A 23,156-nucleotide genomic window follows, 5' to 3' on the forward strand; every position below is an offset into this window, starting at 1 on the left:
TGAAGTCAGCAGCTAAAATGATGCACTTACTTGTTGATAACTTGAAAAATGATGGTAATAGTCAATCCAACAATGGACAGGGAACAGCCAGCAACTGAGACAATTTCAAGAGGTTTTGCATAGGTGTAGTTTTGTTTAAAGCTCTAAAAACAAAGGTTAGTGATTGTTAGAAAATACTATTACAATGAAAAACACCACTTTCTATGTTTGTGTCTGTATTTTTCACATTTTGTTCAAGGACTGAACAAGTTAAATTGCATCAAGTAAAAGAAAATGCAGAAGTTTGGCTGATTTATTGTCTTCCTAGATTGCATCATCAATGACAATCTTTTCTAGAGAGTTATGGTTGCTAGCAATAATATCTGTTTTAACATCAGAAATATTTGAACCTGTGTCATTCAACTATCATTGCTTTAATCCTTTCAAACTCTCTTCTGTTTTTCTGTATGTATTACACTTATATTTCGAGGTTTTCGAGAGGTATTTAAAACAGTGCTTAACAAAGGCGGTCTGTCATATTGTGCTGTACAGATTCCACTGTTGGATGGATATGAATTAATTGTATCATGATAATGTATTTCTTTTCACTGAACGGTTATTGCTTTTATAATCTGTTTACTTGAATTAAACTATTAATACAGAATCAAGAAGAGGATTTATTTATTTTCTATACCTTTCAAACTCAGGTAGTCATAATAATTGACTCAATATGTGATCTCCTGAAGGGCATGCAGCAATGTTTGGACCAGAACATTGGTTGAAGAAGAAAGTAGACTTATTTGTTCAGATTAAACATCAAACTATAATAGAAAGAGTGGCGAGCATTTGAGATAATACTAAAGGTATGCACTGCAAAGGTGACTTTATAAATCTGTCACTGGCTTCTTAACCATAATCTGTACAATAATATGTGAAATACAGCCTGAAGCCGAAGCAGCGGCCCTGCACACCTCCACTAGACCAATCTAATCCCTGAAAGTATTGATATTAACTTTGTCACAAGGGCAGCAGGGAAGCAAAAGACCAATGGGGTGACTGGTGGGAAGCCCGGGAACTTTCAACACCTTTGTTTTCTCCTCGCCAGGAAGAAAAGTGGCCAGACTCAAATACGGAGCTCTCTACTTATGAGGACGGTCCCTTTAACTGGGAAGATGCCGCCCCCTCCTGTGATGTCATGATTTGTCCTCCAATAAGGAGTCCGAGAATACAGAACTCGGTGTGCGTCGACACCGGAGGAAGTCTGGAGAGTGCGGAAGGAGAAGCACTTTGGAAGAGTGCAGCCGAGGTAAACCCGAGACGACCGGAGAAGGTATCCAGCCCGGAGGGAGAAGACCCACAACGAGACTGGGAGCTGAAGCCAGGAGGCCAACGGGAACACGTATCGCCAAGCCACGCCCCCAGAGGTGCGTGGCGGACCCAGGTACGGGCCAGATTCTCAGACTGAGTCGGGAGGCGGGAGAAGCCGGAGGGTTGAGATTGTTTGCCGATTACCGCCTTCCCGTGTACATGACTTGTAAATATACCCCCCTCACCATCACTCCTGTCACCCCCGCGCCTTCTCGCTGCCTCTTCACCGGCGCCCCAGACTGATTCCTCCCACCCCTCCCCCTCAGTGCTAAGACGCCTGGGACGAGATACTGACCTAGATTTGTTTGTGTTTGTTTTTTGGGTATAAGGAGAACCTTCCCTGCCTTGACCAGACGTGGAGGACAAGACAAAACCAGCCCGGAAGAACAGGAGGATTCCTCGTGACATTCTTGTTTATTTTTTTTTGTTTGTTTTCCTTCACCCTTAATCTAACCACAAGTACTGAGGGGTAAAACTGGCTACTCACAAAAGACGAGACTATTTGAAAATAAAACCATCTCTACCCCGACGCAGTATACTTCGTTTTCCTTCAGACTCCGCTACAAACTTTTTGCAGGAAAAAATATTTCTTGATCAATTAATTGAAAATAGTTGCAACAGTACAACTTCTTGAATATGGGTTTTAGCAAGTTTCCAGAAAACGTGAGCAAAAGCCTCCTAGCAGCATCACAGTCCTTTCTTTGTATATGTACAAAGCTTTTGTGACATTCTTTTTGTGTTGAATTCTTTTCATTGATGCAGCGAAAAGCATGGAGAAGACCACTAGCTGAGTGCAGACTGGTTAAATCATACTTACGACTGAGCCAAGCAAGTTGAGCTAGTCTTTAGGATTAACTCGCGTTGGTTGGACAGAAGTTAGGCTCAGCAAAGAATATTTGTTTATCACCAACCCTCTTTGCAGAGGGAATTAAAACAAAACAATGTTTTGAATGTAAGGCACTAAATTATGTATGCTAAGTGAGCTAAAATTAACGTTTTATTAATGCTCCAATGGACATTTTAGAACTCAATTAATTAAACAAGAAACTGGAAAGTGGCCACAGGACAGGTGTAGGTTTGTTGCTTCACTTTGGTCATGTTTCAGCTCTGCCTAGAGCAAGGCAAATGAGGCTGTGATGGAACAGTTGGAGATTCTTAGGCTGTTCTCAAGTGCAGCAACCTTGGTTGGATTACTCTGCCGCACCTAGGAAGGACAATGTTACAGGCGTAAGCTTGCGTGAATGCCTGCTCTGATCAAGTTCACTTCTGCTAGTAAGCCCGCTCGGATTGACTTCGAACCACGACCTTGATTGAAACAGGTCCAACCTGCTCAACTAACTGTACGGCTGCTCTCCGCCTAGACGCCGACTAATTTATGCTCTGGCTTGACTGATACAGGTCCAACTCGCCCATTCCATTGAACTACTGTCCTCCGCCCAGACGCCAACTAATTAATGCTCTGGGTCCATGCCATTGCCAGCGGCCCTGCGGTCACCGGTCCATCCTTGTTGGATCCTTCATACCGGAATGGTTCCACAGCACTGAAAATGAGACAACCTTGTCCTGAAGATGGTCCCAATTGATTAAGGGCCGAAACGCCATCAACTTCACAGCGCTACTGTAGGCGCATCTTTCATCGTGGCTCTCTTGAAATTGTGAATTGAGATATTAAGTCACTATAACCTAGTTACGCACTGAGCCACTCACTGTACAATTATTTCACCTTGTTCACATTGCGCCGTTCATGCTGTCCACCCCCTCACTTGCGTCGCCACATATCACTTGTACATACTGCGCACCAAGTTCCTTTGGTTGTCATATGAATCTTTCAATTTTGTGCCCCTTCAAATTGTTTGAATATGACCCTATCTTTTTTCAATATGAAAATATAAAAGTAACAACTATATCTAAGTTATTTGAATAAGTGTCTCCTTTCTTCTTGCTCGTGTAATGCTTTATGCATGCAACAATAATTGCCTTTGTAATTACACCTGTTGGGATATTGTATTGTCTTTATATCTGATCAAGTTAGGGCACCTGGTGCTGATGGTTTTTGCTGCACTGCACAATCGCAGAGGGTCCTGTAAAGAGGGGATAAGTGGCACATCATGGGGTTTGAAACAAACCGTGTGCTGACATTTCTCAAGTCAATATCATCAATAGTAAAATTGCTTACTTCCTAGGCTACGGCTGTGTACTAAGAGCCCCTGTGTAACCTGCACTATATTTAACTGGGTGCTATTTTTACCAGACACAGGTCTTGTTATACCACACCAGCACAGGGTCCCTTTTGATCAGGCAGAGTGGTTTCCCTCCTGGAAATATAACTCTGCCTGAAATGGAATTTGTCCCCAGTCATGATCCAGTGTAGGCAAACTGTGGGCTGTGCAGGGATTGGACGTCAGGGTCACAATACTCTGATTTGAGATATATGAGCTATTCAGTGATCATTTACTTTCTACTCACTCGATATTCCCTCCCATCTTCCTGTTTTGCTTAGGTGTAGTTGAGGCAAAAGGAAAGGCATCCGTCCATTGTACTGCCTGAACCTGCAGCGCATAGGCGGGCTGGAGCTTCCCATTGTACGCAACTGACATTTTAGCCCCGGACTATCTAAAAAAAACTATGGAGCTTTTTCACACACTGTTTCACTGGTGCCACTGAATTGTCTAAAGTACCCAGGCCGGTGCTGGTTGCCTCCGTCAGCAGATTCCTCCTACTCAGTTAGGAGGGCATTTAGTCTGTGTGTTTCCCCGTGGTATCATCTTGTCCGTCCTGATCATACTGTTGAGGAATTGAGACCGAGACTGTGGCAACTGCTAGATGTTTTTTTGCCACTCTGTTTTGTCACCATTGTCCTCTAAAATCTACTTCTATCTATACTTCTATATTGTGTAATATTTTCCTAAATTATTGTACTATCTCATTTTGTTTTGCTTAGTGTATTGGTGCAGAGCAATTTATAAGCTTTACTTCAAAAAGAATATACACTAAACAAAAGCAAGATTTTTCAGGCATACAGTATCCATAAAAGAATTACCACTACAAATGCAAATCATATGGAAAAAAAGGATAAAAACTTACAATTTTTGGCATAAAACAAAACAAGCTTTTTGAAAATTGCACATTTGACCCAAAATACAGTAACCTTTTAATATTAAAATATTTCTGTCGTCAGTGAATTACTGCATCAATGTAAATGGTTTTGAGGCTTGTATGCGTTTTGTGAACTATTTACCAATATGTAAAGTGCATCTCAAAAGACTGCTGAATGGAGACAGCAGTAGAGGTTCTTCTAATGTAGTTTGGGCGCCTCCATCCTATACATGGTTTTAGGGACAGCTTTCCATGTAACTAAGAGGGTGCCGCACGAAGCCGCGGACTCTTGTTCCGGGGTGTTTGCTGCTGAGGGTGTCGGACCACAACGCCCAGGAGCTCCTCAATCATCCTCACCTGTGCCTCTTTGCCCCGCCTCCACGCGCTACATAGCGGCTCGCGGCCCCCGCTTCGCGGGAGCCGCTCAAAGCCGTGGACTCTTGTTGGGGGTGTTTGCTGCTGAGGGTGACGGACTACAATGCCCAAGAGCTCCTCAATCGTCCTCACCTGTGCCTCTCTGCCACGCCTCCACACGCTACATAGCCGCTCGAGGCCCCCGCTTCGTGGGACGCGCGTGGGCGCGCACCGGGCGAAGCCCAGGCCAAGGGCGGGCCCGTTTGAGCCCGGAAGAGGACGGGACGGGCCCCCCCCTTACACCATCGTTGCGAAGTACATACGAAGGTCAGTACTCGTATGCTGGAGTATCAGACTGCTTGCCTAGTTGTGTTATCCATCCTACGCTCAGTTTGTAATATATTAGTGGAGTAGCCGTTGTACATTTTTAAAATTATTTTATTATTCCGACCTCAAGAGCTGGAAAGGGCAGGAAGTCTGTATCTGGAGGGTCGATTGTGGGCACATTGGATCAATTTTTTACCTGGGCGACCTCCGTATTGGCCCATAAAATAGAAATGACCGAACACCGGTTATCCTTGGATCCCGCATTTGATAAACGGTCTTCAATGGGTAGGCTGGCTCAGGTGCCCTCACCACAGAAACAACAGCCTAGTACAGACAGTAGAGCACAAGGCAATTTAGGCGATGGTAGTCAACAACTCCAAGCTGTCGGAGGTCTGTCTAGTAATTCTCCCTCCATGGTTGCTATATCAACTACGCCAAATGCCTCTTTGCAAAATCAAGAACACTCTGAACTCTTAAGTTCAAAATCGCGAACAAGGTCAGCACGCAGCCCTACCTTGAAAGTAGCGGCCAAGATCTGTGAACTGGACACAACATCCAAAAGTAAATAAAGTAAATTTATTTATTGCATGATTAATAAAAATCTTTGCAATGACTCTTTATATAAAAAAACTAGAAGAGTTACACCATCAAGAGTTTTACAAAAACAGTTAAAAAAAAAAAAGTAACAATAAAGGAAAGATAAAAAATATGGATAAAAGATCCCAGTAAACTGATACAATACATTGAATTTGCATAAAAAAAGAGAAAAAAACATTCAAAATGTACTGAGTCTTTGTTAGTTAAAAAAGAGTTTTCTTAAAGTGCAAAAGCAGATCTTTTTGAGTCAAGTTAAGTCTCTGGCATCTGAGTTTTGGATCGTGGATCTATGTTAATTAAAAAAGAGTTTTCTTAAAGTGCAAAAGTGGATCTTTTTGAGCCTAGATCAATCACTGGCCTCTGAGTTTTGGATCGTGTTAACTGATTTCATAAAACGCACTAGTCTACAGGCCCGTTGGATATCTTCTCCCTTAAAACTGATCCACAGGGCTTGTCTGCGAGTTCACACACCATTTTGATTCCAAAGCTGTGCTAGTTGGCCCCTTCTGGGACTATCTAGAGCTTTACAGCTGCATAACAAGTGTAAAACGTCCTCCTTTGGATTGTCGCAAAGCCTGCCGTTAAAATTAGATTCTAGGCGTTTCCATGGGGGAAGATGTACTTTCACAAAGCCTTCAGTTAAATTAGATTCCAGGCGTTTCCAAAAGGAAACGTGGAGGAGCCCCATTGAAAAGTAGAAAAGCAAAAATTCTAAAATCTAGTAACGTGGGGAAAAGGCCAACAATTGGAATATCAACTAGTCCAGTACCGAGCCAGTCACCTGCAAAAGATATTATGTCTACATCAAGCCCAGGTGTTCATAATCTAATTCCATCTGGAGCGGACTTTTGGCTCAAAATGGAATCCATATTTAGTAAGTCATGCTTTCCCCTCTACGATAGACTAAATTCTATAGAAGTCAGACTCTTGCACCTTGAATCATTGTTTGTTCCTAACCAGGCAAAGGCTGTTGTACGGGATGAAGGGGGTATTGGAAACAATGATGTGCTCTCTGGGTTATCAAATGTACCCTGTAATGTGTTTGTTCCTAATATTGTAGCGCAATTTCCCCCCCCTCATTCCACCGCCTAATGTACTCCTACCCTCGTCTAGTAGCTCTGTTGCGATTAATGATATGACAACGAGTAGAAGGGTGGAAAATGTTGGGGGTAGTGGAACTGAGAACAGGCATCCGGTAAGGTTGGGAGAAGAGGGGGGCCTGTTGCAAGATCTAGAGGGAATGCCTAGACAACTAGTTCCAGCAGTAAGTGCTTTGACCAATGATGTACCTATGATAGTACTCTTTTCTATCGATCTCCCCCCCGAGTCAACACCGTATGTTGTGGTGTTTTTAGGGGTTCCTGCTCTAAGTCGGGGAAAACGGGAGTCCTACACTGACCTTAAAAATAAATGCATCCATTGGTTGAACTATAATAGGCCATTACCCACCCAGGTATCTAGCGAAATTCTCTTTGCTCATAGAGTGGATTGGGTGGGACATCGGAAGAAAGATATCGAGGGAGACTGTATTGTAATCAACTTCAGGAACAGATGGGCTGTCGAATATATTTGTAATTGGCTTTCAGCTCGGCCAGCAACCCAAATACAGTCCTTTCCCTAACCTATTTCTATCCACCTACTCCCAATAATTTCATCCTCAATGCCAGGAGAAGAGGCCAGTCTCGGGGTGATTGGGATAGACGGGGTCTAGGTGCCCAGTCAGGTAACATCAACCGGGTTGGAGATGGAGATTGTAATCACATCCCTGCACTTTCTCTGTTTCCTGTAAGTGACAGATTCAGTGTTCTGGATCTAGTAGATTGACAGTTGAAAAGTTGCCAGTGTGTTGCCCCCCACGCTAAAAAACAGGACCCAATAAAAACTAAGGAAGGCTCTGTGGCCTACGACTGGCCCACCAACACCCTTAGCTCACAGGTGTGCGAGAATGCCCAAAAGGTAATCACTAATGAGAACAGGGGTAATTTAAGGGGGGTTAGTAACAGTAACCATGATGGTATGTTGTTGGGTGCTTCGTTTCCACCAATACAGGAGGATGTAGCCAGTGTGACATTACCTTCAGTAGATGATGGTATGTTGTTGGGTGATTCGTTTCCATCAATACAGGAGGATGCAGCCAGTGTGACATTACCTTCAGTAGCTGGAAGTGCCCCCGATAGAGATGGGCAAGACTTTAATCAGGTAGGATTGCATTTAGAAGGCACGTTAGTTAGGAATGATGGACTTACGAGGGGACAGAAAAAAATACAAGTGCAGAAGGCAAATGGCAATATTAAAATACTTTCCTGGAATCTGGCCGGCAGTAAAAATAAATTGTTTTGCCCAGATTGGGGTTCTTTTGTAGAGAACTGCGATGTCTGCCTTTTCCAGGAGACATGGGCTCAGGAAGATTGTCAGTGGAGAGACTTTGCCATTTTTAATATACTGGCCACGATGAGGGGTAGGGGGAGACCATCGGGGGGTTTAAGTATCTGCGTGGGGACACACCTGGGTGCTAAAGCTGAGCAGATTGTAACAAACTCTGAGGATGTTCAATGTGTCCTCTTAACAATGCCAGCAAACATACAAATCGCCCTACTTAATATCCATTCTAGGCCAGTGCAGAGTGGGCAGGAGTCTGGAGTCGTGGAACATCTGAGACAGTTTATTTTGACTCTCGACCCAGCAGCCGCCCTGATAATAGGGGGCAATTTTATTTGCCAGTTTGAACCCCTAACCAACTCAAGCATAGAAGGCCCAGATGATGAGGATCAGTACTGACGTACCCGAACCCCAGATTCCATCAGTCAGAGCGTGGACGCCGTTGGTTCTACAAATTAATTAGCTTTACTCTGTCATCTTCACTAAGGGCATGTAACGGGAGGACAAAATCTGATAGACCAGGTCTGTCCACCTTTAATAGAGAAGGGCAAAATTCAATTCTGGATTACTTTATGGTTGAATCCAGAACATGGATAGGGTCCTGGACTTTCAGATTTAACCGAGACAAGATAGTGATCATAACGCTCTAGTTATGACTCTTAAACCAGGGAGTTTGGGTTTGTCGAACCCGGTACTAGTGCCCAACTCAACTGAACATTTATTGTCTCTAACTAGTAACAGGCAGAGAGTGAAATGGTCCTTTATTCAGGGCTCTCCAACTAAATTAGCTAGCATTTATCACCAGGTCTTGCCATACTTAAGAGAAATGGGAGAGGCTGGGGCAATGGATATACAAACAAGGATGGGGGATAGGCCTTTAAAAATACATAAACAGCTGTCTTCGAAACTGCGTGAAGTATTTTATCCGGCAGGAACTCGAAGGGTGAATCAGGTCACTGCTCATGCCTGGTATAATGCCAAATGCCGAAAGGCCAAAACAGATTTGTTAAGTGCTCTAAAGGCTAAGAATAAGTTACAAATTAATTTATGTAGGGGCAATTACAAGCGGGCTGTTCAAACAGAAAAGAAAAACTGGGAAGTTGATAAATGGGATGATCTCAGGAATGCCCTTATGGTGAAAGACCTGAAAACTTTTTGGGCAATAGTCAGCTCTGGGGGGAGGGAGGGCAGATTAGCGGTAGAACCAAATATAGCCCACTAGCTTGGGAAGTTCACTTTGGAGCTTTGTATGCAAATTCGTACGATGACAGCGCTTCTACTTCGCTAACAAGCCTCCTCCATGAGCATCGATTGGAGGGGGCTTGTGAGATTACTCTATGGGAAGTAGAATCCGCCATTAACAAGTTACTAACAAATAAGGCGCCCGGTTTAGACAAGCTGCCTGGGGATCTATTCCGGTCAGAACCAAAAATCTGGGCACCACATTTGTGTGCCTTGTTCAACGCTATTTTAAAGGGCATGGACCCGCCGGATACTTGGCATGGTGCCGAGATAGTCCTGATTCATAAAAAAGGCTGCCCTCATTGACCGTCCAATTACAGGCCTATTAGCCTGATTGATTCCACCCAAAAACTGATGGGGCGTGTTATTTTAGACAGAGTCCAGGGTTGGATCTAGGAAAATGAGATCTTGAGTCCTTTCCAGGCCGGCTTCAGGACGAGCACATCTACTATCGACCAGATATTCAGACTTCAGGTCTTATATTGGAAAACGGTGAGTGTGGAGGGTGGCAGCCTCTACCTCATTTTCATTGACCTGAGGTCTGCTTTTGATCTGGTCCCCAGGGAAAAACTGTGGAGGGTACTGTACGATCTTGGCATTCCACCTTACCTTCTGTATGTGCTGGTGAGGTTGCATAAGGAGACTTATGCACAAGTTAGGTGTGGGAAGCATGGAGAACTGTCAGCACGCTTCCCGGTGAAACAGGGGGTGCGCCAGGGGTGTGTACTGGCCCCCACCCTGTTCTGTCTATATATTAATGGGCTTATAGACCACCTACTTGGAGTCAAGGACAGTGATGCACCGAGGCTAATCTCGGGTAGAGTGCCCACGTTGATGTTCGCGGACGACACATTGTTGTTGTCAAAGACATCAACGGGCATCCAACGCACGCACCCTGGACGATTTTGCTTAATTCTGTAAAATGAGAGGTTTGGAGATCAATTTAAATAAAACCAAATTTATGATCTTCAACCCTCCGAGGTCGACTCGCCCAAATCCATTTTTGGACGGCACTCCCCTTGAGAGAGTGAAGACTTTTGAGTATTTGGGCACCACCCTCTCGGAACATCTGGAATGGGGTACCCATTTAGTAAAGGCATCCCTAAAGTTAACCCAAGGGGCGGGGGGGATATTGAAACTGCATAGAGGGTTCGAGTTTAAACCAGCTGCCCCTGTTATCGAAATCTACAAAGTACAGGCCAGGGCGGCCGCCCTCTATGGGGCTGAACTTTGGGGGCACTCTAGGCCTGCCAACCTCATGAAGGTAGAGCATACATTCATGAGGAATTTGGTGGGACTTTCACCTAGCACACCATGAGTGCCCCTTCGTATGGATCTAGGGTTACTTCCCATTGAGGAGGAAGTGGCCCTAAGGCCACTCATGTAGTGGAGAAGGCTATGGACAGTCCCTGAATTAGTCTCCTATAGAAATGAATTTGGGGAGGTGTGGGTAACCTTGAGTAGCAAAAAAATATTGTGGCTTAGTCACATCAAGGCACTCAGTAGTACAATAGGAAGGCCTGGGCTGTGGGAAACTCCAGATGTAGCATGCCCTTCAATAACCAGGGCAGATCTGGTTCGATCCTATAGGCACCACAATCTTTTAACTCTTCATGCAAGCTCTACAATCGGCTGTTTGACAATTGAGTTTCTTCGAGTAAAAGAGGAATACAAAAAAGTGGAGTTCCTAGACTTGATCTATCCATCACTGGCTAGGAAATTATATATGCAGTTCAGGATGGGGACTCTTCCTCTTATGTCGTTTACTAGCAAATGGGACAGCCAAAAAAATACTGAGTGTCCAGCTTGTAAACATAAGATAGAAACTGAAATTCACGTTTTTTTACTTGTCCTGCATATTATGCACTAAGAAAACGTTGGGTGATTCCGATTTGTAAAACCTTAGGTTTTAGACATTGTCTTCAAGCTTTTAGAGTTTTAAAGTATGATACTCATCCCCCTATTGTTTTTGCCGTCTCACGCTTTTTAAATGGTATTTGGCATAAACGTAGGAGTATTTTAAAATGATCTGTCGATAACTCTACTGAAATGGGATGGCTAAATGTTTAGTTTTAACTTGTCAATAATGCTAAATGTAAGATTGTTTTTGTATTGTTTCATGTTATCTATTAACTCTATTAGTGTGGTATGTATGTATTTTAAAATGTGCTTTGATGGTCCATGAGACCGAAATAAAGCTATCGACTAAGAGAACATGAGGCTCAGGTTAGGCAATGTTACAATTTTTACCCCAAAGGACTGTATCTCAGTTTTAGAATTGTTAACTTTGTTCCTGCACAGCGAGCATTCTTGGATGATAAATGTTTTTCTGCCCTGATTTCTGGTTCAAGGCTACATTATCTTTATAGCGCTTAATTTTGCATGCCTTGGAGGCGCTTTTCAGAATCTGAACATTATAGATCTTGATAGCAAAAGGTTCAACACACAGTGCAAAAAGGAAGATAGTGGACACCCAGTTATTTGAGCTGCATTGGACTGGGGATTTGACGGGTTTCAAAAAAGGACACACTAAGCTCACTTTGATAGTATTAGTTTACTCTCTTGTTTGACAATAGTGATTATAACTCCAAAAGCTGTGGTTTTAATACATTACAAAATATTTTATATATCTCACACCCCAGTCTGCAGGTAGATCTGTTAGGGCTTGCTCTTTTTCTTTGATATTTACTGAACGTTAGTTGTTTTTTTATACCTGCCTTCCTTATACATGTGTAGGCAGAAGCTGCTCCTTTTCATAGCATGCTTTTATTTATTTTCTCTCCATTATTGTGGCTTTTTCAGGAGTACTTGATCCTGCTAACTGATTGAATGAGTATTTGGGAACTTTACAGTTCAGATTCCGGTTTTGCTTCTAGAAAAACACACCAAGATGGCCGTGAAGTAGTCCCAGATCATGGGTACAGAAACACTGCTAGAATTTGTTTAAAGTTAGTGGCTATACTAGCTTTAAATTAGCGTTGTTCTAGCTATGCCCCCTTTAAACCGCCATTATGGTTGGAATCTTCTTTTAATGTGCTTTACTAAATATGGAGCAATTACGCTTAACATCTACAGACTGCTCCTTAATATCTGAGGTGGTTCGAAAATAATCTACTCTAGCAGCGCAGTTTCATAAATTCACAAATCGGTCAGCAAACGTTTGTGTACGTTTACCGTTGCTTGCTACTCACAAATGTATTTAACTAGTAGCATCTTTAATACTGCGAGTCTCAGTACATAAAAAGACAAGACGGTCCTATCTTTCTATGTGCGGAGACTACCCAGATGTAAAAATCCTACCAGTAAAATACCTTTGTGAATAGCAAACAATCGTAAACTTACACAAAAGTGGAAATGTACCTTTGTGAATCAGGCCCTATTTGCCGACTTGATGCTTTACTCTCCAAATATCAATTAGATGATATACTTTAATTAGTTCAGATAAATATTTTTGATTACCCGCATACTGAGATGGGGTTAAGGTCCTACTAAAAATACATGCCCCATGACTGTACTGTTTGTATATGCCGCAAGGACTGGTTTAAGCTCTATTACGTCCTCTGGCTAATTGGTGGTGGGTCCATAACAGGAATAGGTTAATAGATATTTCTTCTGTACTCATCTGCACTGTCATCCATTTTCCTTTCACATCAGCTTCATATTTACTTATCTGCCAGTTTGTAGATAGAGAAAATAGAACTGAAATGCCTCTATGTGCTGCAGTAGCACAAGAAAGTAAAACCTATGGGACCTACTGGTATTTCTCTTTTCAATGGAGTTTAATTACCGTATGTTAATCAGTTAAATGAGTCTTGAAACAATTATAATCTGTTTGGGGTAACCCTTAGATACAAAATATAAAACTGCATTTATAGGGATTATTCAAACCATTAACATTCATGGCTAAAGTCTGTACCACAAGTTTTTACCGGCCAATTGATTAGGACAGAATTCTGCCTTGATGCCTTTTTCTTTTTTATTCTGATCTAACCCCTTAACCAACACTCTCCACCTGCCTTGTCTGACTGAACCTTATTGGCGCCGAGCCCAACCGTAGCTCCATACACCTCTCACCATCTTACGCTCCGGAGATGCATTTTAAAGCATTCTAGGAGAATGGCTGCCCTGGTACATATCCCCTTCTCAATCTATTAATTAAACAATGCATTTTTATATTCATTTCAACTTCCTCTTTCCCATTTTACACACCTTCAGTTGTGTTTAAGGCTAATTAAGGTATTCAGTAAAATTTATTAAATTAGCACCACTGCACAGTTAGTTAGACGATGCAGTTTCAGTTTTCAGAATGCAGCAGTGAACATACGAACATCCTCAGGTTCATGAAAAGAACATATGTGTCCCTTTTAAGTTCCTTTTCAGTTTGCCATAGCTATGATGGAGAAGGCCCTCCCAGTGTTTTAGGTCTCGCCTGAGCCAGCGCATGCGCTGCTCTGGGCGAGACATTTAGTAGGGCTCTGAGAAAAGCTACTTTCCGGCGATCAGCTTGCTAGAACGCGCACAAGAGCACGCTCGACGTGCACAGCTGTCGCGGCTTCTTTGATTACGCTCGTGAATGCTTTCCCCTACCCCCAGCTGGCATGCAGCTTCTTTGATCCAGCGCGCGTGAATGCGTGCACACACAACTGCCGTTTGCACCCGTGTGCCTTTCACAGCAGCGCAGCCAATGCTTGTTTGAATCAGTGTTCTCTCATCCACCTCAGCGCCACATCCACGATTGAAGCTACGGCTGTGGTTTTTGAACAGTCATCCTTATAAAACCTTCATGAGGCGTAGGCATGCCTGCCTTTACTTGTATAAATGATTCAGCTTATTCACTTTTTCGTCGAGTCTTTCCTTTACAAAAGCAACAGAAATATTGCCTGCCTTTAATATCCCCTCCGCGCATTCGGCCGCCAGAGTTGCAGGTGTGCCTTTGTGTCCTTAAAAGCATTCCATGCTGAGAGCCCGCATCCCAACAATGTGCGCCATTTGCTTCCCTCGCATCGTATTTTCACTTACTCATGGTGGAATCTTGAAAGGCTGGGGTTGTTGCTCAGGTGTTGTCGTGTTTACTCATTTGAGATGTAGAAATCAGGAAGTTCTGTATACAACCTGAACTTCGTGACAGCATAATCCTTTGCTGTTTCTGTTACTCAGGAAAGATTGCCTTTGTTTCCGAAGCATCTGCACCTGTGTTTGACTTTGTCTACTGCAGTGGTATGATGTACTTAGGTGTAAGTGGTGTATCAAAGACGGCTGTGATAGAAGATGTTGGATTACGTACATTGCACAGACACGTGTGCAGTAATTCATCCTGTGAAGAATGAAGTGGTGCACCCATCAAAATGGTCCTTGTGTATCAGCCTGACTTGTGCGCAATCCAGCCAGATGTTTACTGCAAGTAGGCGTCCTTCCTGCTTGTGTTTACCTTTCTCTGATTTTCCAGGCATGATTCCAGTTAGTTGTTTTTCCTTATTGGGTGACTATTCTGAACACTGTTTGCTTCCAGTAGGTTTCAAAGGCCTTTCTCCTGTTGTGGGATATTTCCTGGTTACAACTGTGCTCCTTATTGCCTTCCTCTAAGGCTACAAGGATGTATGTGCTATGATACCTTACAGTTTAGGGCGTATGACTTCCGTTTTTCTTGTTAATCCTGTCGCAGTGTCAGCCTCAACTGGTAAAGTCGCTCTCCCTCTTGTCTTATTACTACGCTGGGGTCTTCGGTACTGTGTGGTATGTTCTGGTCATGTTCGTACGCAGATCTGGCATAGCCAATAGGTCTAGCTTTTTGGACCCTAAAAGTATTTAGTTATGCAGCAGCATATCCTGGTTTTTATTTCAAACTAACCGAAGGGACCACATTTCTTGGAGACGTTTTCAGGTTTTAAAGGAGTGGTCTGGAAATTTCAAAAATGTTTATCCAGATCATTAGTCACTGCGTTTAATTTTCTGTGCTTCAGAGAGTATTTCTCTTTGATAATAAAATGCTGAAAAACAATAAGGGTTGTCGTTGGAGCACCCTGTGTTGGTATTGAGAATGGTACTGTATGGGCGCTTGCTGTGGGTAACAACTTGGGCATGACTCTTTTTCTTATTAAAGCACCTGCTCAAGAAGTGGTTGTGCAATTTATTTGACAATAGTCATATTATCTTTGACCCTTGGGGAAGGTCTCATGGCAGTTCGTTATGGCTACAAGTCTCATATTTGCAGTACTTGACTAGTTTTCCAGCTCTTTGGTTTTTTGTTTCAAGTTTTTCAGATGGAGACCTTTTGTTTCTTAACCCTTTATTTTTATTTTCAAACATATTTGCCTGTGATACATGGTGATCAGATGCCAGTGAACAATTAGGGTGTCTAGGGTTAAAAGGTACATTTAGAAAGTAATGTATCAGGATACATACCAGGTAAGAGCTCTTCGAATTGCTATTGCAAACGGCCATTACCACAACCAAGCACAGTGTCAACGTCTCAGGTCGTCCCACTATTTCTTCCCCATCCTCTTACACACTTGCAACTGAGCGACTATCCTCTGCAGAGTCGGTGTGAGAATCCGGGGCTATAAGAACACTACTGAGCTCTTTCCGAGCACCCAGATAATAAGCCAATTTGGCATCACTCCTGTTTAGTTTCTTGTGGCACTCTTCTGCCAAGGCCCATTCCAGTATGTTTCGTCACCAAGATCCACTGTGGGGTAACGCTGTCCCATCCACGTAACAGCCACCCTATGTCTAGCTAATACTAAGGTGCAGTAATTTATAAGCCATTTTACACTTTTTCTGTCTCGCAGTGTGGCCCAATAAGCAAGCTAGAGGAGTATCGTCAATAAGGATGTGTGTAATCCTACGCAGTTTGGACACCACATGCGTCCAGTAGTCCCTAACCTCCGGGCATCCACATGCTAGGTGTATTAAGCCAGCACTATTGGCTCCATGTCTTCGGCAGTCATAAGGTCTGAGTGGGTTAACACGGTGAAGTGTTTGTGTGGTCACATAAGTCCTATGAAGATCAATCAATGAATCAGGCGTTTGTTAAGCACAACTATTCACCCATAAGGGTCTCAAGGCGCTGGGGGTGGAGTGGGGGGTGCAGGTTCCCGTCCATCAAGGAGGGGGTCTGTCGAAAGATTTTGAGGTTTCTTGTGTAGATAGGGAGCGATGTTGTCTGTCTGAGGAGGAACGGAAGGGCGTTCCAGGCTTTGGCCCCGAGGAAGGAAAAGGAGTTATAATGAATCAATTTAAACCATGCATTACATGAAACTGTGTGTGTAATCCCAGCAAAAGCGGTCCACTCGCTATCTGTCAATGGGTCTTCAAGAAAAGCATCCCATGCTGCTTGTGCTTTGGGCCAAGAAAAGGTCGAGTAATGTCTTATAGGCCTGTAGAGATGGGTTATCAGGTGGCGATCTGCACCAAAAGGCAATAGAATGTCCAGTGTACTTGTGGATTGTTGGCAGCCGGGTATGTGGGCCAAATCGTCCTGGAGGTATCAGCCAGTCAGGCATACTGTCCCTGTCCTAGTGCAAAACCATTGCAGGCCTGTTCATATGTAAGGAAGAACTTGCCCGGGTGCAGGTCTTCCAACCACCCTCCAGCAGTACATTAAAGGACATATGCTCCATCATTTGACGAACTGGAGCCATTATCCATATGGGAAGTTGCCGATAAAAGGGGGCCTGCCTCAGTATGTTTTTGGCAGATTGATGCCATAAATGTGCAGTGTGATGTACTATGAATATTTGGTCCTTACCAACACCCCGGATCCCTCCATTAAGGCCACAGGCAGACGCTCCCTAGTCACAATTCCCACCAGTAAGTGCTGTCCCCAATTGCCACCTTCATCAAACCACTTGGACACATGCTGCAAATGTGCAGCAAAACAATACAGGTCAAATTGAGGAACCTCAAGGTCCCCCCTCTTTGTATCGAAAATATAGTGTACGTAACACCAATCTACTTCACCGGCCAGGCGATAGCAAAGATGTGAGTGCTGACCACAGTCATTTAAAATACGCCTTAAGTATTGGACATGGTAAATTCTGAAACATAGAAAGGTATCTAGGTAGTATCACCATCTTAGAAAATGCACACCTACCCATCTAGGACAGCAGCAGAGTGTTCCAAAAGGTGACCAAGTTCCCCAGTGCTGTAAGAACGTGATCCATATTTAGATGAAGCACCTAAGCATCAGGATGTGACACTTATATGCCCAGATAATGGAAGTGGGCCTGCTCCCATCGCAACCCAAGACTGGAGAGACTATTAATATTATTATTATATTTAAGCTTATAAAGCGCGCAGCTACCCGGAGGTTTCCCGGCGCTAGAGACCAAAGGTGAGGGGAAGACAGATAGATAGCTCAAGTGACATTATTGGTTGAATAGCCAGGTCTTAGCTTCTTTACGAAATTTAAGATAACAAGGTTCCGTGCGAAGAGACAAAGGAAGAGAGTTCCAGAGGTATGGGGCCAGGACGGAGAAGGAGCGACCGCCCATCCTGGCTCTCTTGACTCTGGGAACTTGGAACCTATGCTGGTTAGAGGATCGAAGGGTACGGGCAGGGCTGTATCGATGCACTAGGGTATTCAGGTATGGTGGGGCCTGGCCTGTGTTTATCCTGTGCATATAGCAGAGGGCCTTAAATTTCGTGCGGTTTTCAATACGTAACCAGTGCAATTTACGAAGTGAGTTGGAGGTGGGAGATGTATTAGGTAGTTTACAGAGCAGCCGAGCCGCCATATTTTGGACTGTCTGTAATTTACGGGTTACCTCTTTGCATGCCCCCAGGAGAAGAATATTGCTGTAGTCCAGTCTAGAGGTGATTAAAGCCTGGACTACGGTTTTCTGGGTCTCCTGAGGGAGCATCCCGATGATTTTACGAAGCCACTTGATGATGGTAATACAGGTGGAGGAAGTTTTTACTACATGATTTTTCATGGAAAGTTGATCATCGAAAATGATGCCCAGATTACGAGCTGTTTTAGATGGTACGGGGGGCTTACCCATTTGTGCGGGCCAATGTTGGGGGCCCCACGGGGTAGTATTCTTGCCAAATAAAAGAAGCTCTGTTTTCCCCCCATTCAGCTTAAGTTTGTTTTCGTGCATCCACTTAGCGATGTTATTAAGACCGATACAGAGGGAAGAAGGGGTGGAATGGGAACCGGTTGAGAGAGAGTAGATGATCTGTGTATCATCAGCGTATGAGTAGATGGTTAATCCTGCCTGTTCTGCAATGTAGGCCAGAGAGCTGACGTACAGATTGAAAAGTAGGGGGCTTAGGATGGAGCCCTGGGGAACACCATGCGCTGATTTATAGATTTGAGAGACAGAGGAGGGGGAAAAGACTTGGAAAGTGCATTCTGAAAGAAAGCTGATAAGCCAGTTGAGGGCTGATGCCGGTGATGCCAGATGATCTGAGGGTATTTATGAGGATGGGGTGGGAGACCGTATCAAAAGCAGCACTCAAGTCGAGTAGAATGAGTGCTACAGTCTCCCCCTCATCCACTCGGCAACTAATAGTTTCTGAGACCCCCAGCAGGGTGGATTCTGTTGAGAAACCGGATCTGAAACCAGACTGAGATGGATGGAGGATCTTATTGGATTCAATATGCTGAGTGAGTTGTGTGATAATATGCTTTTCTAATATTTTTGAGAAAACAGGGAGGAGAGAAATGGGACGGAAATTGGATAGGTTGTTGGTGTCAGCATTGTTTTTTTTTAATAGTGGCTTGACCATAGCATGTTTCCACGCGGAGGGGACCTTGGCTTCTCTGAGGGAGGAATTAAGTAGATCCAGAATAATATTAAGAGAGGGGGTGTCCAAAGTTTTTAATATTTGAGGGGGAAGTGGATCCAGTGGAGAACCAGATTTAATATTGTAGATGATGTTGGTGAGTGAGGATCTGTTGAGAAGGTTCCAAGTACTAATTAGCTGGGCAGGTGGAGTATGGATTTCCTCTAAGTGTTCGGCTTCAGGAAGGATCATAGACACCGATCTGTTGGTGGAACTTCTCAGCTGCAGAGGAGTGATGAGCTTGTCCACAGAAGCTTCTGGGACAGATAGGGTGGCTGAATTAGGTAGTTTTGGGGAAGGGGAAAGGGGGATCGGCTTGTCAAAATCAACATAAATGGAGTCAATTTTGGAAATAAAGAATTCAGCTAGGGAATTGCACTGTGGGGCGTCTAGGCAGGGCGCTTTGGGCTGGCATGCTGCTCCCGATAATTCTTGTACTGCCTTGAAAAGAGCCTTGGGGCGATTTTGTGCCTCGAGTATTGAGATATTAACGTAGTCTCTTTTTGCAGTTCTGCAGAGTATATGGTAATTATTTAGGGCAGTCTTGTATCGTTGTTTAGAGCCTATGTCATAGTGTGTGCGCCACTTGTGCTCAAGATTTTTGCATAGAGTTTTTTCTTTTTTCAAGGCCTCCTTTATCCAGGGCGCGGGGGGGGTGATGCTGGTTATGCTTTTTCTTTTGCAAGGGTAGACATACATTAACATCTTCAGTTAGCCAGGAGTTAACTAAGGAGTCTGCTTCGATGTTGTTAACTTCCGTGCATGGTATAGTATTCTCAAGATAAGCGTTAAATTTTGTAAGGTCCAGATTAGTCCATTTTCTGAAAGGTCTAGATTCAGTGAGAGTCGAGGGAAGGTTAGGCGAACTGTTAGCAGTGACAGAAAAGGTCACCAAGTAGTGGTCTGACCATACGATGGGTAGAGATGGGCTGCACACAATAGATTCAATATTGGAGAGGATGGGGTCAAGAAGATTCCCAGCTTTATGGGTGGGGCCAGAGTTGTGTAATATGATGTTAAGAGCTGCTAGGTCCTGAAGAAGATTAGATGTAATTGAGCAAGAAGAGTCATTAAAGTGCAGGTTTAAGTCACCGATAATCGTGAAGTTCGTGGAGTCCTGCAGTAGGGGGGCACTAAGCTCGGGAAGGGCAGTTGCCCACGAGCCGGCAGATCCAGGCGCGCGATAAATGAGCATCCCAGAATAGGTAAAATTAGGGGATAGTAGAAGTTTAAAATATCCTGCCTCACTGTTCGGTATGTCGAAGTCCTCCCATTTACAGAGATATAATCTGTTGAAGATTATAGCGATGCCGCCACCCTCTTTCCCCACTCTATTTTTTCCTATGTATGTGTAGTTGTCGGGGAGGGCGGATGCAATAGCAGGGCCAAAATGATCTTTAAGCCATGTTTCAGTGAGAAATAAAGCCGCTGGTTGGATAGAGGTAAAAAGATGTCTCTCTTGTGTTTCCCCAGAGACCTACAGTTTAAGCTAAAGAACGAAAAGGCTCGTGGGGGCTTAATATGTGTGGACCGAAAATGAGTGGAAGGGAAGTTGCAGGTTGCAATATTTGTTAAAGAGGGAAGGGAGGAAAGGGACAGGTTGCAAATAGAGCAGGTGATGGGACCCAGGTGACAGTTCAGGGGCAGACTGTGTGGGCAGTGTGCTGGTCTGAGACTCAGAAGGGCGTCTCTAGAGTAGGTGATAGAGGAATCAAGAGATGAAATATCAGGGGGCATGGCCCCTGGTCCCGGCCCATCGCGGACGGGTGCAGACGGGCTTGCCTTAGGCGCACCATTCGGCGCGCAAACGGCGTGCCCGCTGCGCTCGTCCGCTGCGCGTCCTGAAATTACACATTTTTATATGTGCAGGGGGACGGCTAGGGGGGGCGTGGCCTCGAAGAGGGGCATGGCCCGCGGCCTCGCCGGTGATGGCGGCGGGGTGTTTGGCTTTGCTGAAAGTCCTGTGTCAGCGCTAAATCCGCTGCACGGTAAAAGATTGGAGCGTGGTATGGCCCCTGAGTGAGGTAGAGAGAAGAGATCAGGTAGGTTTAAAATATAGCAAACACAATTTTTAAAACAATCACGAGCTTAGCGTACTCCCGGCTTTCTGCCTCAGGAGCAATGGTATCCAACGGCGCTCGTAATCAGCGTCGTTAAATAATGTGGGCGGGGTGTGGCCTCGAAGAGGGGCGTGGCCCGCGGCCTCGCCGGTGATGGCGGCGGGGTGTTTGGCTTTGCTGAAAGTCCCGTGTCAGCGCTAAATCCGCTGCACGGTAAAAGATTGAGAGATACCATTGCTCCTGAGGCGGAAAGCCGGGAGTACGCTAAGCTCGTGATTGTTTTAAAAAATTGTGTTTGCTATATTTGAAACCTACCTGATCTCTTCTCTCTACCTCACTCAGGGGCCATACCACGCTCCAATCTTTTACCGTGCAGCGGTAAGGCGGTCAACTTCCCCAGGGAAAATATTAAAGACTTAGTTCGATTGAGTCGGACACCCAACAGGACCCCGAAATTAATTCAGAAATCTTAACAGCTTGGGTAAAGTGTCTTGAGATGAGTAGACATAAAAAAGGGCATTGTCCGCATATAAGGAGATCACATGGCAAGTGTTCCCCAATCTAATGCTACTGTCCCCCAACTCTCTTCGCAACGAGATCGCTATAGGCTCTATCGCTAAAGTAAACAACAGTGGTGACAGGGGGCAGCCCTGTCGTGCCCCCTGCCCCATCAGCTAAGTGTCAGAGCTATTTGGCCCAACCTGTACCCTGGTGCTCGGTTCCGCGGATAGTAACTGAACTCATCTTTGGAATCGGGAACCAATACCTAGTGCTTTCAACACTGTTAACAGATAGCCCCAGTCTTTGCAGGTCTATTGATACCAATGCTAGTTCTTCATCCCTGTGTTTCATTTCGTGAAGAACATGAGTCAGTTGTTGCAGAATATTGCCACTGTGACAGCCGGGTATAAGCCACATTGATCGTCATTGATCAGGTGTGGCATGTAAGGCACCAATCGGTTGGCCAATAGCTTACAAAATATCTTGAAATCCTTGTTGATCATTGTGAGTGGCCTTTAAGCAGCAGGGTTTGATTTATCGCTGCCAGGTTTTAGTAGCATGCTGATCTCCTCGTCTCTCATCGATGGGGGCAGGACCCCTCTCAGCTGTGCCTCAGTCAGAACCTGTGAGACACCCTGTGTCACAGTTGCTTCAAAAACCTTATAAAACTTGACAGAGAACCCTTCCCCTACCGGTGCCTTTGCCCTCGGGAGGGCCCCCAGCGACTCCAGTACTTCGTCCTGGGTCAATGCAGCATCCACCTCAGCTGCACTCTGTGGATCCAGTCTCATCCCGGGGCAACAGTGGGATCCGCCGTATAGACACTCTGTAAATGCTGCTGGAAAACATTAATAACACCGGACCTCGTAGTGACCCTAGTGCCATCTGCAGACATCAGGTATGTGGTCATACGTGGGGAGTGTTCTCTGCGGAGTATCCAGGCCAATGACCAGCCTGTTTTATCCCCTTCTCTATGCAATAGCTGTCTATATTGTTTGGGGTTATACTTATCTAGGCGGTCCCAGTTATCACTAATTTGTCTTCGCAGCGATTGTTCACGGAAGCCGCCCTCCCGACCTAGGAGTCCTAATGACTGCTGTGTGGCCAATTCCCTTTCCCCGTCAGTGACTTCCCTCTGGAGCTGCCTACAAACGCCGCAAGTGAAACCTCATTCTCTCATTACAGACTTCAACGCCTTCAATTCATGCGCCCTGCTTGTTGTGGTGACCCAGTTAATCATTAAATAGTCTGATAGTGCCCGCTAAAACCCTCCCTCCACTGAGGGTCCTCTAGGATGTTCATGGGCATCCTCCAATATAGAGGCGCCTCTGTTGGTCTTCTCTATTTCACATCACAGCAAACTGGGCAAGACCTGACAGAAAGCATGCCAAAGACATCACCTTGACATCCTTCAGTCTGGGAATGTTAGGCATCAGTATTATCTCAAGCCTACTATGGGTACCA

General features: G+C 44.6%; 1 protein-coding gene across 3 annotated transcripts in view; it reads right to left on the reverse strand.

The window, feature by feature from the left end:
* Positions 1 to 23,156, reverse strand: part of ADGRG7 (adhesion G protein-coupled receptor G7) — a 1,657,602-nt gene that overhangs the window by 355,748 nt on the left and 1,278,698 nt on the right. For all 3 annotated transcript variants that reach the window (XM_078657782.1, XM_078657780.1, XM_078657781.1), the window contains exon 11: positions 31 to 143. In XM_078657782.1, coding sequence (XP_078513908.1) covers positions 31 to 143 — 113 coding nt within the window. The remainder of the gene's footprint in view (positions 1 to 30; positions 144 to 23,156) is intronic.

The sequence above is a fragment of the Lissotriton helveticus genome, chromosome 8 (assembly GCF_964261635.1).
Source record: "Lissotriton helveticus chromosome 8, aLisHel1.1, whole genome shotgun sequence".
NCBI classification, from domain to species: Eukaryota; Metazoa; Chordata; class Amphibia; order Caudata; family Salamandridae; genus Lissotriton; species Lissotriton helveticus.